Source organism: Triticum urartu, chromosome 7A (assembly GCF_056163025.1).
Source record: "Triticum urartu cultivar PI428250 chromosome 7A, HENAU_Tu73, whole genome shotgun sequence".
Taxonomy (NCBI): domain Eukaryota; kingdom Viridiplantae; phylum Streptophyta; class Magnoliopsida; order Poales; family Poaceae; genus Triticum; species Triticum urartu.
The window spans coordinates 261416002-261433829 of record NC_141879.1 but is presented as its reverse complement, the minus strand read 5'-3'; the positions used below and the strand labels follow the sequence as shown (position 1 = coordinate 261433829).

General features: G+C 49.0%; 1 protein-coding gene across 1 annotated transcript; it reads left to right on the top strand.

Annotated features, from left to right (window-relative positions):
* Positions 1–422: 422 nt before the first annotated feature.
* LOC147959252 (uncharacterized) lies at positions 423–1400 on the top strand. Its single transcript, XM_087532571.1, has 2 exons — positions 423–923; positions 1017–1400. The coding sequence occupies exons 1-2, from the start codon at positions 423–425 to the stop codon at positions 1398–1400; spliced, it is 885 nt and encodes a 294-aa protein (XP_087388697.1).
* Positions 1401–17828: the final 16428 nt, after the last annotated feature.

Genomic DNA, 17828 nt, shown 5'->3' with positions numbered 1-17828 from the left:
CTCGGGGCGGATCTTCCTCGAGGACTACTCTGCCCAGGGATTGGATCCAGGGCGACTGGATGCCCTCGGTGATTCGGCGGGAAGATCTTGACGACATGGTCGAGGGGGGAGTCATTCCCCATGAAGCTGCGCGTCTCCCGGGGAGAGAAGTCGAACCCCAACCTCGTGACGGTGAGTGCGTCCTCCTCGCCACCCATATCGATCGCGGATTTTCTCTACCTCCTCATCCTTTTTTCCGGAGCTTTTTGAACTTCTTCGGAGCGCAGCTCCACCATTTCACTCCCAATTCCATCGTGTATCTTGCGGCTTTCGTTTCCTTGTGCGAAAGTTTCTTGGGTTGCCGCCCTCATTGGGGACTCTTTAAACACAGCTTCACTTGTCGTTCCCAATCGGTAAAGAAAGCCAAGTCGAGTGACGAACGGATGCAAGTGATCCAGCTATGCGGGGGCCTGGCGATCCAGATGAGGGGTAAAAGTTCTTTTCCGTCTATCACTTTTCCCGAGTCGGTCCGTGGTTGGCAGTCGACCTGGTTTTATTGCCAAGACCAGGTGACCCCAGGGCAGTCGACTGGTCTTCCCCCTTTCTCTCTGGACCGAGCTCAAAAGCCTGCCTCTCTGAAAGTGCTGCCGGAGGAAAAGGCGCAAGTCAAGGTGCTGGTTGGTCGAGTGGTTCAGCTTGTCCGAGAGGGCGTGACCGGCATGGACTTGCTGGAGGTCTTCCTTCGGAGGCGCATCCAACCGCTTCAAGCTCGTGACCACCCTATGTGGTTGTACTCGGGTCTCGACGACACCACTCGGGTTCACCCAGAGGAGGTCACCGATGAGATGCTGGAAGGGTGGCTGTCGAGCATCACAGGGAACAAAGACAACCCCCGAGGAGCCAGGAGGGTTCCCCCGCTTGACAGTACATACGACGTGGACCAGGTCTGACCTTGTGTTCCCAACTGAGATCTTGCTTTCTTCATTTTCTCTCTTTGAATCGGTCGACTGACTTTCGACTTGCCTGCTATTCTCCAGGCAACTACAGAGATGTACTCGACACCCAACGGAGCACAGGGGCAGGCCGAGGAAGGCGAGGCGAGCGGAGGCGAAAGCAGAGACGAACAGGGGGAGTGGGAGTCTGACGGCGAAGGAGAGGGAGACGACGATGTCGACTCCAGCGAAGAGGAGGAGGAGGAGGAAGCTGAACCTCCCCGCTCGGAAAGGCGATCCAAGCTTACACGCGACCCTGCGCAGGAACGTGGTAAGGCGACTGCTCCTGTTGGGCAGTCGTCGAAGCGCCCTCGGACCTCTTCTCCAGCGCCGACTGAAAAAGCTCCCAAGCACCCCCGCGCGGCGCCGTCCAAGCCACCCAAGGCTCTGCCCAAGATGAGGATGACTGTCCCCACCATTTCTGGGTAATGATAGAACTTGTTCTCCTTTGTCGACCGTGGACGGATCCTTGGTCGATCCACTGAGCCAACTGACAGTCTTTCAAAATTTGCAGTGCTGCTACTTTTGAGATCTCCGCCAAGGACGATGATCAAGAGATGGAAGATGCTGTTACTTCCAACCCTGGTATGATTACTAATGTTCTGCCTTGAATCGACTGACGGTTTCTTATAACTCTGGTCGATTGAATTTTTCTCGTAGCTCCTCCTCATGTTATTAACCTTCCTGACGACGAAGACGAAGCGCCGCTGAGAGTGAGGTGGAACAGGAAAGCGTCGGCTGGCGAGACTCCACAATCCACTCCGGCGCCTGAGGCCGTAGCTCGAGACGGTGGCGATACCACCCGGGCTTCTGTGACTTTCGCCAATCCTCTGACGAGTGTGCGGCCCTCGACGTCGACCGTAAATCCGCCTTCGCTCTTCGCCACACACCACGTCCCTGAGGACCAAGTGGGTGCAGCTAAGGAAGCTATACGCCAGGCAGGCATCATGATGGAGCAGGTCAAGGTGGTTCGAGAAGCCAGCCAAGCGGCTTATGACATGAGTTCAGCTCTTCAGAGTAACGTCCAGGTCAGTCGATTCACTGCTTGTTCTGTTAGGGTATGTTGTCTGAAGAATCTCTTTTCCGAAGATCTTTTAAATCTGTACACCCACTGGGTGTTTCTGTTAAGTTTTTTTGGTCGAGTGGGGGCACGCTGAGTGCACCCACTGGGTGTAGTCCCCGAGACTACGGTGGACTGCTGGCAGTCGACTGTAGTCTTTATATTGTGTTGCTGTAGTTTTACTCCTTCACTCGGTCTGGCCAGGCCATGTCGAATGAAACTGTATCCGGTCGACTGCGGGCAGTCGATTTTTTTTTTCAAAACCAGTGGGGGCACGCTGAGTGCACCCACTGGGTGTAGTCCCCGAGACTACTGTTGAATGTTTTTGATTCAGCTGTAGTCTTAGAAACGTCATCATTGTCTCTTGGTTACTCGGAAGCAACTTATCTTGGATCTCTGTCGACTGACTTTTGTAGAAATCCTGTGAACTTGTGGCTCTCTACACTGAGTTGGAGAACAAACAGATCCAACTCGACCTTGACTTGAAGCTCGCTCAACAGAACCTGCAGAAGGCGCGAGACGAAGCAAAAGGTATGGCTGGCGAGGTTTCTCATTCTTGACGAGTGACTTCCCTTTCTTGCCCATTCTTGATGTTGAGTTCACTCGACGTTCTGTAGATAAACTGGAGGAAGCTCTGAAGAAGAAGGATCAAGATCTTGCCGAAGCACAGAAGGAGGCCTCGAGCAAAACGAAGCTTGCAGAAGAGAAACTGGCTTCGGTCGGAACTCTTGAACAGGAGAACTCCAGACTAAAACTGCTCTCGAGATAGCTAATCGAGAGGTCAGCCGACTAAAGAACGACAAGATGGTTCTGCACGACCAGGCGGGTGAGCTGGCGGGGAAGGTAAACGATCTGGAGGCTTATCTCGGTGGACTCACCAAGAAGCTGTTCATCATGCTCGAAGGTAATTATTCCGACCCGGCTGTCTTGCAGTTACCAAGCCCGCGTAAGGCCACTGTCTTATTCTTGAATCGTGTTTGCAGAATTCTGCCAGAGCTTCAAAGAGGAAACCAGTCGAGTGGAGCCAGGCTTGGATCCCGCCAATTCTCTCGTGAAGGATGAGGCTACTATGAACGTGCTCCGACTGGAGTCTCGTGTTACCAGCGTTGTTGACTATCTTGCTCGGCTGAAGGTTGCGATGTCGCGGATCGACACATCACTCTGGCCTGGAACGACGCTTCAGAACGGCCTCGAGTCCCTGATGGTTCGACTGGATGAAGTCCCGGGTCGAGTGGCGGAATGGAAGAAATCTTCTGCTAGATGTGGTGCTGATGTCGCTCTGTCTCTGGTCCGCGTCCATTGCAAGTAGGCGCGAGAAGAAAATCTGGCCGCCATCCAAGTCACCAATACCAGGAAGCACAGCTTTCAAGACTTCATGGAGACTTTCATTGCTGCTGCTACTCGTATTGCAGACGGGATCGACTTGGACGAGTTCGTCACCCCTTCCAGTCCTCCGCTTGAGGAATGAAAAACTTTTATGCTTCACTTTAAATTTGCCTCGGAATGCCGAGTGGATTCTGTAACCGTTAAACTCTGTCGAGCCGAGGGCTCGAGTACTTTGATCTGAGGTCTTGGACCTTTGGGTTTTATCCGAACTTGATTTATCATTGAATATCTTCGGGAATTATCTGCCGAGTGGAACTTGGCCTTCACTCGAAATAACTTCGTATTTGTGGTGCAGCTCTGAAGGAAAAGGTAACAGTCGATTCACATCTTGCCGTCCTTGTGGATTGGGACGTGTTCCGAACTTAGGCGAGCACTGGGCTGCAGCTAAGCCCCCGAGTGGGAGGTTTGCTCTCCACTCGGTAGGATTTTCAAACACTTAGGCGAGCACTGGGCTGCAGCTAAGCCTCCGAGTGGAAGTCTGGCTCACCACTCGGTAGGATTCTCAAATACTTAGGCGAGTACTTGGACTGCAGCTAAGCCCCCAAGTGGGAGGTTTGCTCTCCAATCGGTAGGATTTTTATATACTTAGGCGAGCACTGGGCTGCAGCTAAGCCCCCGAGTGGGAGTCTGGCTCACCACTCGGTAGGATTTTCAAACACTTAGGCAAGCACTGGGCTGCAGCTAAGCCTCCGAGTGGGAATCTGGCTCACCACTCGGTAGGATTTTCAAACACTTAGGCGAGCACTGGGCTACAGCTAAGCCTCCGAGTGGGAGTCTGGCTCACCACTCGGTAGGATTTTCAAATACTTAGGCGAGTACTTGGACTGTAGCTAAGCCCCCGAGTGGGAGGTTTGCTCTCCACTCGGTAGGATTTTTATATACTTAGGCGAGCACTGGGCTGCAGCTAAGCCTCCGAGTGGGAATCTGGCTCACCACTCGGTAGGGTTTTCATATACTTAGGCGAGTACTTGGACTGCAGCTAAGCCCCCGAGTGGGAGGTTTGCTCTCCACTCGGTAGGATTTTCAAATACTTAGGCGAGTACTTGGACTGCAGCTAAGCCCCCGAGTGGGAGGTTTGCTCTCCACTCGGTAGGATTTTTATATACTTAGGCGAGCACTGGGCTGCAGCTAAGCCTCCGAGTGGGAATCTGGCTCACCACTCGGTAGGGTTTTCATATACTTAGGCGAGTACTTGGACTGCAGCTAAGCCCCCGAGTGGGAGGTTTGCTCTCCACTCGGTAGGATTTTCAAACACTTAGGCGAGCACTGGGCTGCAGCTAAGCCTCCGAGTGGGAGTCTGGCTCACCACTCGGTAGGATTTTCAAATACTTAGGCGAGTACTTGGACTGCAGCTAAGCCCCCGAGTGGGAGGTTTGCTCTCCACTCGGTAGGATTTTTATATACTTAGGCGAGCACTGGGCTGCAGCTAAGCCCCTGAGTGGGAGTCTGGCTCACCACTCGGTAGGATTTTCAAACACTTAGGCGAGCACTGGGCTGCAGCTAAGCCCCTGAGTGGGAGTCTGGCTCACCACTCGGTAGGATTTTTTTGCAAACTTAGGCGAAACGGATTCGTAGCTAAGCTACCCACTGGGGGATTTCGTACGCAAACAAAAGTGACAGCAATTACAGGAAGAATTGGGACACTCTTGTCTTTGATAAAAATAAACTACAGAAGTTTTTCTTATTACACCTCATCCGAGTGAGAATTCAAGTGTAAAATGGGCGGAGTAGTTCCGCATTCCAAGCTCGTGGCTCGTCGATCCGGCGATCAACGTTGTAGAGATGATATGCTCCATTGTGGAGGACTCTGGTGACGATGAAGGGGCCTTCCCAAGTAGGAGCAAGTTTGTGTGGTTTCTGTTGATCCACTCGGAGGACCAAATCTCCTTCTTGGAAGGCTCGGCTCTTCACATTTCTGGCATGGAATCGACGCAAGTCTTGCTGATAGATGGTCGATCTGATCATAGCCATTTCCCTCTCCTCCTCTAGGAGGTCGACTGCGTCTTGCCGGGCTTGCTCTGCTTCGTCTTCGTTATAAAGCTCGACTCTGGGGGCGTTGTGAAGTAGATCACTCGGCAGGACGGCTTCAGCTCCGTAAACCAAAAAGAATGGCGTTCTTCCAGTCGACCGGTTCGGGGTGGTCCTCAGTCCCCACAAAACTGACGGAAGCTCGTCGACCCAAGCGCCTGCTGCGTGCTTGAGATCACGCATCAGTCGAGGCTTCAGTCCTTTGAGAATCAGACCATTTGCTCTTTCAGCTTGTCCATTCGACTGGGGATGCGCGACCGACGCGTAGTCGACTCGTGTGCCTTGAGAGGCGCAAAAAGCTCTGAACTGGTCTGAATCGAAGTTTGACCCATTGTTAGTGATGATGCTATGCAGGACCCCATATTTGAATATCAACTCTTTGATGAAACTGATAGCAGTGCTAGCATCAAGATTTTTGATAGGCTTGGCTTCAATCCATTTGGTGAACTTGTCGACTGCCACAAGCACATGTGTGAATCCGCTCCTGCCTGTTCTCAGTGGACCAACCATGTCCAGTCCCCAAACAGCGAAGGGCCAGACGAGTGGAATGGTCCTCAGAGCTAATGCTGGCTTGTGCGACATGTTGGAGTAGAACTGGCAGCCTTCACACTTGTCGACTATCTCTTTCGCCATTTCGTTTGCCCTGGGCCAGTAAAAACCCGCTCGGTATGCTTTGGCCGCGATGGTCCGAGAGGACGCATGGTGACCACAGGTCCCCGAGTGGATATCATCAAGGATTATCTGACCTTCTTCTGGCGTTATGCACTTCTGACCGATTCCAGTTGCGCTTTCTCTATACAACTGTCCTTTTATGACTGTGAAAGCTTTAGATCGATGGACGATCTGTCGAGCCTCTTCTTCGTCCTCTGGAAGTTCTTTCCTCAAGATATACGCGATGTATGGTATCGTCCAGTCGGGAGTGATTGCCAAGACCTCCATGACTAGGTCGACCACAACAGGAATTTTGACTTTACTCGGATCTGTGGCACTTTTCGGTTGCGGGGCTTCTTCTGTAAAAGGATCCTCCTGGACTGACGGCGAGCGGATGTGCTCCAAAAACACATTGCTGGGAATGTCTTCTCTCTTGGAGCCTATCTTTGCCAGATCATCAGCTGCTTGATTTTTCAGTCGGGGGATGTGATGAAGCTCTAACCCCTTGAATTTCTTTTCTAGCTTTCTTACTGCGTTGCAGTAGCCAGTCATAGCTGGGCTTCTGACGTCCCACTCCTTCATCACCTGATTAACCACCAAATCTGAGTCGCCATAGACCATGAGGTGCCGGCCGAGTGAAATGGCCATGCGCAGCCCATACAAGAGTGCTTCATATTCTGCTTCATTATTGGAGGAATCGAAGTGAATCTGGAGAACATATCTGAGCTTATCTCCTCGGGGGGAGACCAATACTACCCCAGCACCGGAACCATTCAGCATCTTAGATCCATCGAAGAACATGGTCCAGTGCTCCGAGTGAACTTGAGTTGGAAGCTGCTGTTCAATCCACTCGGCGTCGAAATCTGCAATTGCTTGGGACTTGATAGCCTTCTTTGCTTCAAACTTGATATCTAGGGGAAGGAGTTCAATCGCCCACTTCGCCACTCGACCAGTTGCATCTCTGTTGTGCAAAATCTCTGACAGTGGAGCATCGCTGACGACTGTAATGGAATGGTCAGAGAAGTAGTGTGCAACCTTCTTCATGGTCATGTAAATCCCATATACAAGCTTCTGGTAATGGGGATATCTTTGCTTCGAAGGAGTCAAAACTTCAGACACATAATATACTGGGCCCTGAACTCTGAAGGCCTTTCCTTCTTCTTCCCGCTCGACCGTAAGTACTGTACTGACAACTTGTCCCGTGGCCGCAATGTAAAGCAGCAGAGGCTCTTTACTGATTGGGGCAGCAAGCACCGGCTGGGTGGAGAGCAGAGCTTTGAGCTCTGCAAACGCTGCATCAGCTTCTGGAGTCCACTCGAACTTGTCAGACTTCTTCATCAGTCGGTAAAGAGGCAACGCCTTTTCACCAAGACGAGAAATGAATCGACTTAGAGCGGCCAAGCAACCTGTAAGCTTCTGGACATCGTGCACACGCACAGGGTGCTTCATCCGGAATATGGTGCCAACTTTCTCAGGATTGGCGTCGATTCCTTGTTCGGAAACGAGAAAACCGAGTAACTTTCCCCCTGGAACTCCGAATGTGCACTTTGATGGATTGAGCTTGATATCATATCCCCTGAGGTTAGCAAAGGTTTCGGCAAGGTCAGTCAGCAGGTCGGAACCTTTCCGTGACTTAACCACAATATCATCCATGTATGCTTCTACGTTTTGACTGATCTGAGTGAGCAAACACTTTTGAATCATCCTCATGAACGTGGCTCCAGCATTCTTGAGGCCGAAGGGCATGGTGACATAACAGAAGCACCCGAATGGGGTGATGAAAGCCGTTTTGATCTCATCGTGTCCATACAGACGGATCTGATGGTACCCTGAATAAGCATCTAGAAAAGACAAACGCTCACACCCCGTGGTCGAGTCGACTACTTGGTCGATGCGGGGGAGAGGTAAATGATCTTTCGGGCAGGCCCGATTGATATGTTTAAAGTCAATGCACATGCGTAGTGACTTGTCCTTCTTGGGGACCATGACAACATTGGCGAGCCACTCGGAGTGGTAAATCTCTCGGATGAACTCCGCTGCTAAGAGCCGAGCCACCTCCTCGCCAATAGCTTTCCTCTTCTGGATGGCGGACCATCGAAGATGTTCTTTCACAAGCTTGAAATTCGGGTTGACTCGTAGATGGTGCTCAGCCAGCCCCCTGGGAACTCCAGGCATGTCAGAAGGCTTCCATGCGAAGATGTCCCAGTTCTCACGGAGGAACTGGATGAGCGCTTCTTCCTATTTGGAGTCGAGCGTCGTTGAGATGTGAGTCGGAGCAGCATTGGGGTCGGTCGGGTGAATGTGAACTGGCTTAGTTTCACCGGACGACTGAAAAGCTGATTCTGAAGCTGGCTTCTTGGCTCGCAGCAATTCACTCGGATCAGCAGTCTTCTGGTACTCTTGCAGCTCGACTACTGACATCTGAGCATCAGCGATCTTTGATCCTTTCTGAAAACACTCCTCTGCTTTCTTCCGATTGCCTGTAACGGTGATCACACCTCTGGGGCCGGGCATCTTCAACTTGAGATACACATAGCACGGTCGAGCCATGAAGCGTGCATAAGCTGGCCGGCCCAGAATAGCATGATAAGCACTTTGGAAGTCCACAACCTCAAATGTCAAGTTTTCCTTGCGGTAATTCTTTGAATCACCGAAAACCACATCGAGAGCAATCTGGCCGAGTGACTCGGCTTTCTTTCCAGGAATGACTCCATGGAAACTCATGTTGCTGGCACTGAGCCTGGACATCGGAATGCCCATCCCTTTCAACGTTTCTGCATACAGTATGTTCAGGCCGCTGCCACCATCCATCAGGACTTTGGTCAGTCGAGTGCCTTCGACAACTGGATCGACCACCAGAGCTTGCCTCCCAGGGGTGGCAATGTGCGCAGGGTGATCGGACTGGTCGAACGTGATGGCAGTCTGAGACCACTTCAGGTAGCTGGGTGTTGCCGGGGCAACCATATTCACTTCACGGTTAATGACTTTCAGTCGACTTTTGCTTTCGACATCAGCAAAAATCATCAAGGTGGAATTGACTTGGGGGTATCCATCGTCACTATCTTCTTTGTCCTCAACTCTGTCTGACTCTTTTTCCTTGTCTTTGGACTGCTTGCCCTGAAACTGCTGGATGAGGAGCCGGCACTGTCGAGTGGTATGCTTTGGGTAAATAAGATTACCCTCTTCATCTTTCTTGGTGTGGATGTGACATGGCAGATCCAAAACATCATTTCCATCTTGATCCTTGACTTTCTTGGGGTTCCAGGGCCCCTTGGGTTTTCCCTTGAATTTTCCCTGGGTTACGGCCAGGGCCTCCCCAGGAACGGCTGGCTCGGCCTTCCGCTTCTGCTTCCGACTGGAATTGCCTCCGGTTTCCTGGGCGACTGCTTTCTGCTTGCCACTCCGGAGTCGATCTTCATCTTCTCCGTTAGCGTATTTGGTGGCAATTTCCATCATCCGATTCAGAGACATTTCTCCGGTCCGATCGAACTTCAGGTTCAACTCTCTGTTCTTGACGCCTTCTTTAAAGGCACAAACTGCTTGGTGATCTGGTACATTCTCAACTGTGTGATGCAAAGTGATCCACCTCTGGATGTAATCCCTCAGAGTTTCACTCGGTTTCTGCACGCAAGACTGCAGTCTGTAAGGCCTGCCGGTCGCTTGCATGTTCCTTCAAAGGTCGTGACAAACACTCGAGAGAGATCCTCCCAAGTGTAGACGCTGCTGGGTGCTAACTGATTCAGCCACGCTCTGGCTGAGCCCTCTAACAGGAGAGGCAAATGCTTCATAGCCACCTCATCATTGCGGCCACCAATCTGGACAGCCACTCGGTAGTCTTCGAGCCAAGTGTCAGGCTTAGACTCGCTGGTGAACTTGCTGACTCCAGTCGCCAACTGGAAGTTGGGAGGAATCACTGCGGCCCTGATGGCTCGACTGAAACACTCTGGCCCCGAAACACGTACTCTACTGCTGGCAGGCGCATCTCTGTCGCGGCCTTCTCGGTGAGCTCTGTTCCTGTCAACCAGACCCTGAACGAGGATGGATCTCGCATCAAAGCCTGGGTCCCTGGGGTCGACTGGAACTCTTCGCCCAACACTATGAGGGTGTCTATCATCCTGCTGTCGAGGCGCATATGACCCACTCCTCGGGGGAGGGGTTGGCACTCGACGTCGATCGAACCGGTGATCATACTGCTCATTTCTTCTGTACTGATCGTGCCGGTCTCCGCGTCCCTCACGCCTCGGGGACGATCTTGGGCTGTGAGCCGACTGGACTGTATCTGTTGCAACGGATCGACTGTGGATCCTATTCCGCGACTGAGAAACAGCGGAATTCTGGTTTCCCGCTGCCCGGAGCAACGCTCTGATTTGCAACAAGCCCCTGCCAACCTCCGACTGGGAGGGCTGAATCGATTCTGCTATACGGGCCGCGGCTGCCAAATTCTGAACTGGGGTTCGATATACCTGCGTAGGCGGGAAGAGCTGACGTCGACTGGACTCGGGAGCTCGCTGACGCGCTTGCTCATTGAGTATTCACTAGAGATTCTCCACTCGAGTGCGCTCGGCCAAGTTAGCCAAGCGCGCGTCCTCCAAGGCCCGGGCCTCAGGGGTTTCTCCGACGATAGGAGTGCGGAGTGCATCCATGTTCCGGCGGCGAAGCTCCTCTCGCTGCAATGACCTGAGAGGTTCGGGGAGATACTCATCGTGAGGATGCGACGGGTCGCCTCCACCCGCGCCTCCCTCGGTGCGAGGGAAACCGGGAGGACTATGTGTTCCATCGACTGCCAGAACCTCAGCCGCCGGGTCGCTGCTGTCGCACTCGGATGCGGTCTCCGCGGAACCAGTCGAACAGGCCGTAGAGGGATTCGTCGGGCTCGATTGCCGCGACTTGTGGGGCTGCCGACTGGCGGGCCACGGCATGTCTCACCCACCTCTGAAGTCTCGACCGGCCGGAGCGCTTGCGCCGGTGGGAGACAGGGCGGGAAGATGACACGGGAGCCGACCGATACTGGGTCGACGGCTGCCGCAGGAGGACGCCACGAACACATGCGCGGAAGTGCGTTGCACCGCGGACGGGGAGGGCGTCGATGTCGAGTGGAGCCTCCTGAAGCCAAGCGGAGTTGACGGCGATGAACGTGAGTGCGCCGAGACGGATCTCACGGCCCTCCACCAAATCTCCACACGAAAACATGATCAAAGGGATCGGAAAAATCGCAACTTCTCCATCTAGGCGCTAAGACTCCCGCCCCACGGTGGGCGCCAACTGTCGTGGTTCTAACTCTGACAGTGAGGTAGGGGGTATGTATTGAGAGGCTAGATCTCAGCTATGGAGAAGTTGTAAATACACCAGGATGAACGAGTTCAGGCCCTTCGCGGAGGAAGTAATAGCCCTACGTCTCGGTGCCCGGAGGCGGTCGACTGGATTATGTGTGTATGAATTATAGGGGTGCCAACCCCTGCTACTGAGGTGGGGGTGGCTTATATAGAGTTCGCCAGACCCCTCCGGTCCTCAGTAATGCAGGATTAAAATACATTAAGACTGGGTGTTACTGGTAACGTCCCTAATAAAGTGCTATGATGACCATAAAGACTACTTAATGGCTGACCGTTTGCTTGCGGAGTGACTTTAGATCTCCTGTCAGTCGAGTGGTTGGCTTCGTAGTCGAGTGGTAGCTTCCTGGTCGAGTGTCTTGAATCCGTCGAGTGGGATACCTTCAAGTCGATTGAAAGGTGACTTCTTCCAGGGATGTCCTTGGGTAGGGCTCTTTAGGACAGGTCCATGCCCCTACCCTAGGTACATAGCTTCATCAATTGCGACAAACAAGCAATCCAACACACAAGCAAACAAAAGCAAATGGGCAAAAAGAGGCAAATAGAGAGGGAGGATAGGGAGAGAGAGGGCGAATAAAACGGCAAGGGTGAATTGGGGGGAGAGGAAAATGAGAGGCAAATGGCAAATAATGTAATGCGGGAGATAGGGATTGTGATGGGCACTTGGTATGTTGACTTTTTGCGTAGACTCCCCGGCAACGGCGCCAGAAATGGCTTGTTGTCGGGAGTCAAATCTTGAATTGCGCGAACCTCCCCGGCAACGGTGCCAGAAATCCTTCTTGCTATGTCTTGAGCTTGCGTTGGTTTTCCCCTGAGAGGAAGGGATGATGCAGCAGAGTAGCGTAAGTATTTCCCTCAGTTTTTGAGAACCAATGTATCAATCCAGTAGGAGGCCACGCGCAAGTCCCTTGTACCTACACAACACAAAGAGCTCAACGCAACCAACACGATTAGGGGTTGTCAATCCCTTCACGGTCACTTACGGAAGTGAGATCCGATAGATAATATTTTTGGTATTTTTGATATAAAGATGCAAAGTGAAAAGTAAAAGGCAAAGTAAAAACAAAACAAGATTAAAGTGATGGAGATTGATATGATGAGAATAGACCCGGGGGCCATAGGTTTCACTAGTGGCTTCTCTCGAGAGCATAAGTTTTCTACAGTGGGTGAACAAATTACTATTGAGCAATTGACAGAATTGAGCATAGTTATGAGAATATCTAGGCATGATCATGTATATAGGCATCACGTCCGTGACAAGTAGATCGAAACGATTCTGCATCTACTACTATTACTCCACTCATCGACCGTTATCCAGCATGCATCTAGAGTATTAAGTTAAAAACAGAGTAACGCTTTAAGCAAGATGACATGATGTAGAGAGATAAATTCATGCAATATGAAATAAACCCCATCTTGTTATCCTCGATGGCAACGATACAATACGTGTCTTGCTGCCCCTTCTGTCACTGGGAAAGAACACCGCAAGATCGAACCCAAAGCTAAGCACTTCTCCCATGGCAGGAACTACCAATCTAGTTGGCCAAACCAAACGGATAATTCGAAGAGACTTGCAAAGATAACCAATCATACATAAAAGAATTCAAAGAAGATTCAAATATTGTTCATAGATAGACTTGATCATAAACCCACAATTCATCGGTCTCAACAAACACACCGCAAAAGAAGAAGATTACATCGAATAGATCTCCACAAGAGAGGGGGAGAACATTGTATTGAGATCCAAAAAGAGAGAAGAAGCCATCTAGCTACTAACTATGGACCCGAAGGTCTGAGGTAAACTACTCACACTTCATCGGAGGGGCTATGATGATGTAGAAGCCCTCCGTGATGACGGCCCTCTTCCGGCGGAGCTCCGGAACAGGCCCCAAGATGGGATCTCGTGGATACAGAAAGTTGCGGCGGTGGAATTAGGTTTTTGGCTCATGTTCTGATCGTTTGGGGGTACGTGGGTATATATAGGAGGAAGAAGTACGTCGGTGGAGCACCGAGGGGACCACGAGGCAGGGGGCGCGCCCTGTAGGGGGGGCGCCCCCTACCCTCGTGACTGCCTCTGGTACTTCTTGGAGTAGGGTTCAAGTCTCCTGGGTCTTATCCGAGAAGAAAATCACGTTCCAAAAAGGATTTTTCTGTTTGGACTCCGTTTGATATTCTGTTTCTTCGAAACACTGAAATAGGCAAAAAAACAGCAATTCTAGGCTAGGCCTCCGGTTAATAGATTAGTCCCAAAAATAATATAAAAATTGAAAATAAAGCCCAATATAGTCCAAAACAGTAGATAATATAGCATGGAGCAATCAAAAATTATAGATACGTTGGAGACGTATCATTGCCCCCCAGTACTTGGCGTATTTTGCGCAACCTTGATGGAATTCCCACCATCAAGAATATTTTCATTGTGCTCTTGAACTACTTATTTATTTGAAAACTTGATCCCATCATCCACATTTTTTACCTTCTAATGTTTAAATGGATCGGCTTGAAGCAGGTGATGCAAAAATCATTTTCCATCAGGACCAATTGGAATAAACCGGTCATCTCTTGGTGTCTCAACAAATTTCAATCATCCTTTATGAATGGACGATTTAACTATTTGATGAAACATACTGCAATCCTCAAAATTATGTTTGAACGAATGATGCAGCCTAAATACATTCCTGCTTGAATTGATGGCTTGACATGGTGATGAAGAATTCTTATGTAATTATTTTTCAGTAACAAATCAAATATTTGATCACACATGCTTGAATTGAAGGTAAACTTTTTATTCTCTAGCCGATCTTGCTGTGAGAACGGCTTTGGAGTTAAGCAAACAAATGGTTCAGATTTTGCATTACCTCATTCGGCTATGCATTGTGTTTTGCACTCTATCTCCGATGTCTTTGAAAAGGAAATTATACTATCATCGGTTTTCTCAACAAAGTATAACCTTGGCTTTAAATTTCTGAAATCAAAGTAGTTAGAACATACATGTCTCCATTGAGACCATGCGTAAGCCAAGTATGAAGCAAGCAAAGCTACCCAATTAGATATGAACTTTAAATAAAGCAATGGGAAAAACTTTGGCTGCAATAAAAAATCACTATCTGTCTTTAGAAATGGCACAATAGGTTGACCGATATGTTCTATAACAATTTTATTGCTAACGAGTAAATTACCCTTCTTCATTGGTCTTTCAAAATTACTTATGAGAATTTTTCTTATAGAAGCATCAACAATAAAGTTGCAACCAAATTGGATGATAGGTAAATCATTTGCTAGACATACCTTTTCAAACACGTTGGAAAAGCATGATGGTTGCGTTACTTGAACGATATGTTGTTCGTCTTTCGAATACCTCCCTAACACCTTGTCGTCCTCTTTTTCTAGGACAGATTCGGCATACGTAATATTTGATTTGGTCTTTTCAATAACCAAATTAACTTTGTTATCTGAATCACCACTTTTTTTGATAATTCTATCCACACCGAGTGCTTTCTCTTTTTGACATAATCTAGCTTGTATTGCAGCAGAATTAATAGGATTTCCCTCTTTTATTAATTCATGTAGAACAACATTGCATTCGTCCCAAAAAGATGTAAGATTTTTCTTAATGACCCAATGTAGCGACCCGACCCGAATGGGTCAAGTCTCTGTGCTTAAGTGTCATCCCTGGATCGGTATGCTGACACACACAGTACTCGAGGATTTATAACAGAGGTAAATCACATGTAAAAGTAACGTAAATACTATTACCTCAAATCCAAAATAGCGGAAGTAAAAAGGTTGTGGATTCCCATCAACACCAACGGCAAAGTTGAGTGTAGAAATCGTAACCCTAATGTATCACTTACTCGTCGTAAGATAATCCTGCAACATGAGACGTTGCAGCCACAGAGGGTCAGTACATTGAATGTACTGGCAGATTCACACCATAGAGAATGATGAATAAAGGCTATCACTACATGCATATTTGGCTGGTGGAAAAGTTCTATGGTTATAAGGTTTTTGCGAAAAGCCAATTTTTCCCTACTGTAAAGGAATACCTTTTAATTAACTATCATGGTGGTTGTTGAACATTGAGAATGGTTGACAGCATTCTCAATCCCAATTAAGCATCATCATTAAAACCCAACAATATTCATTTAAAGTAACATGATGAGATCACAGGATAATCCAAGAACTAGATACTCAAGATGTCCGTAACCGGGGACACGGCTAACCATGATTAGTTTATTACACTCTGCAGAGGTTTGCACACTTTTCCCCACAAGACTCGATCGCCTCCGTTGGATTTCTCGCACTACATGGTGTTTGAGAAACGGATGACCGAGACACAGTCTTTTAGAACTGCTAGCACCTTACGATGGATAGACCGGTACACCTACTTTCCCCTACATCTGCTAGTCTACCCTGTAAGAGTTCGCACGACTTAATCAACTATGCCAGAGCCCATAATGGCTTGTGGCTGCACACGGAAGTTTCTAGTATGAATAATCTCATGATCCCTTTGAGCCTGGGTGGCGGTCCAAAAGAAAACAGGCAAGTCCTGGATTACCCAGGTGCCTAGACAGGCAATCCTAGAATAACCAGGTGCCTCAATCCACCCATATGTGTGTTTAAGTTGCCACCTTAAGTAAACCATTAATTAACAATCTCACATCTGTCATGGATACTCTCAAAACCCAATCCACGTCTACGAGCATAGCATGGCCATGTAAGCATAACGTAAAAGTAACTCCCAAGGTTTAAATGCAGGGCAATAGGTTCCTACCTCATCAACTACTTCCCAATACCTCCAATTTAATTAGATCCTAATCATGCAATGTTTGAGGTTTGATCTAATGCAACAAAAACTGGGTATGAAAGAGGTATGATCAAGGTGTGAACTTGCCTGCAATGTTGATGAAGATGATTCGCACTCATAACTCTTGATAGTTCTACTCGTCACACTCCGGTCAATCTATCGTAAGCAAGCAATAGTAATCACACATGAGCAATCACTCAAAAGATCAGAAGGAACAAAGAAGACGATTCGGAAAACATCAAAACCAAGCAAATAACTCTTGCAACGTAAAACAATTTCTAACAATACCAAAATTATGTGAATTTGGCCTTATCAGAAAATTTAGGTCAAGAGCTTCGATTTGCAAAAAGAATCAACTTAAACGGAGTTACGAAACTCAAGTTATGATCAAACGAAGTTTGAATTCAAAACTGGTCTAATTCAAATTTTAAAACTTTCAAAACATGTTTGAGTTGGATTAATGGATAGAGGGGTTCATAACAAAGAAGTGGGCGTTTGTTTCGTTGGATTTGGACTAACGAGTAAAAAGTTATAGTCATTTGAAAATCAGGGACTAATCTGTAAATAAAATCTTCACGGATGGGTCCCTGGCCGAAATTTAAAAATAAAAAGAAAAAGAGAAACGCTACCGAACGAACTTTCGCTGCCGAACGCCAACTAATGTATCTGTTCACTAGAACTACCTAAACAGAAAGCATTCGTTAAATAAACTAACAAAATAATAAACCGCTCTAACCTAAAAACCAAAAAAAACCGTAGGAAACCGAGGGGTTTTGTACCGGTTCTCGCGGAGTCAACCGTGGCAAGAAAACCAACGGCGGTGGCGTTCTCCGGCGAGATCGGACGGCGGTGGCGGCTCGGGTCCGGCCGGGGCGGCGGCTCCGGTCGTCCAGGAGGGCAGCGAAGGGGTTGGGGTAGGGCGGCGCGGCGAGGCGAGGCGGATGGCGGCGTCGGCGGTGGTCCGCGGGGCAGGACGGAGCGGGGGGGCGGCGGTGGATCTCGCCGGCGGCGGCGGGATGCGGCGCAAGGGCAGCGGTGCGGGGGAAAAGAGGGAGAGACGGGCGGTGGGCGTGGCTTTAAAGGAGGGGGGCTGCGTGAGGCTTGGAGAAGGGGCAGAGGAGGAGGCCAGACAGCGCACGGCGGCCATGGCGGTGCGGCGGCGTGTCCGAGCGGGACTCCCGCTCGGGAAGGAGAGGAGCGGCGCGCTGGGCTGGGCTTGGCCTGTTGGGCCGGCCCAGTTCGGCGGAGGGGAGCTCTTTATTTTTTTTATTTTTTTAATAAACCCTTTTTTTCAGAGAACTTAAAATAATAAAAACAAAATAACTAAAAATATTATATAGGCATATAATATATCAAAATTTTCATAAAAAGATTTTCTACGACATGAACATTTTTATAACTTCAAATAAAATCCACACAAATTCAGATAAATCAAAAAGTGCTACTGGTCTAATAAAAACTCAATAAAAATCATTTTAAAAATACCAAAATGATTTCAAATTAATTCTTCTCCAATTTTTTTATTGTAGGGAATCATGTTACCCTAATTTCCATATATTTTATTTTTGGAGAAAAATAATTTGAATAAAACTCAA

Coding starts and splice junctions, on each gene's coding strand:
- LOC147959252 (XM_087532571.1), top strand. CDS start 423: ATGCAAGTGATCCAGCTATGCGGGGGCCTGGCGATCCAGATGAGGGGT. Junction 924..1,016: donor GTACATACGACGTGGACCAG/GTCTGACCTTGT, acceptor GCTATTCTCCAG/GCAACTACAGAGATGTACTC.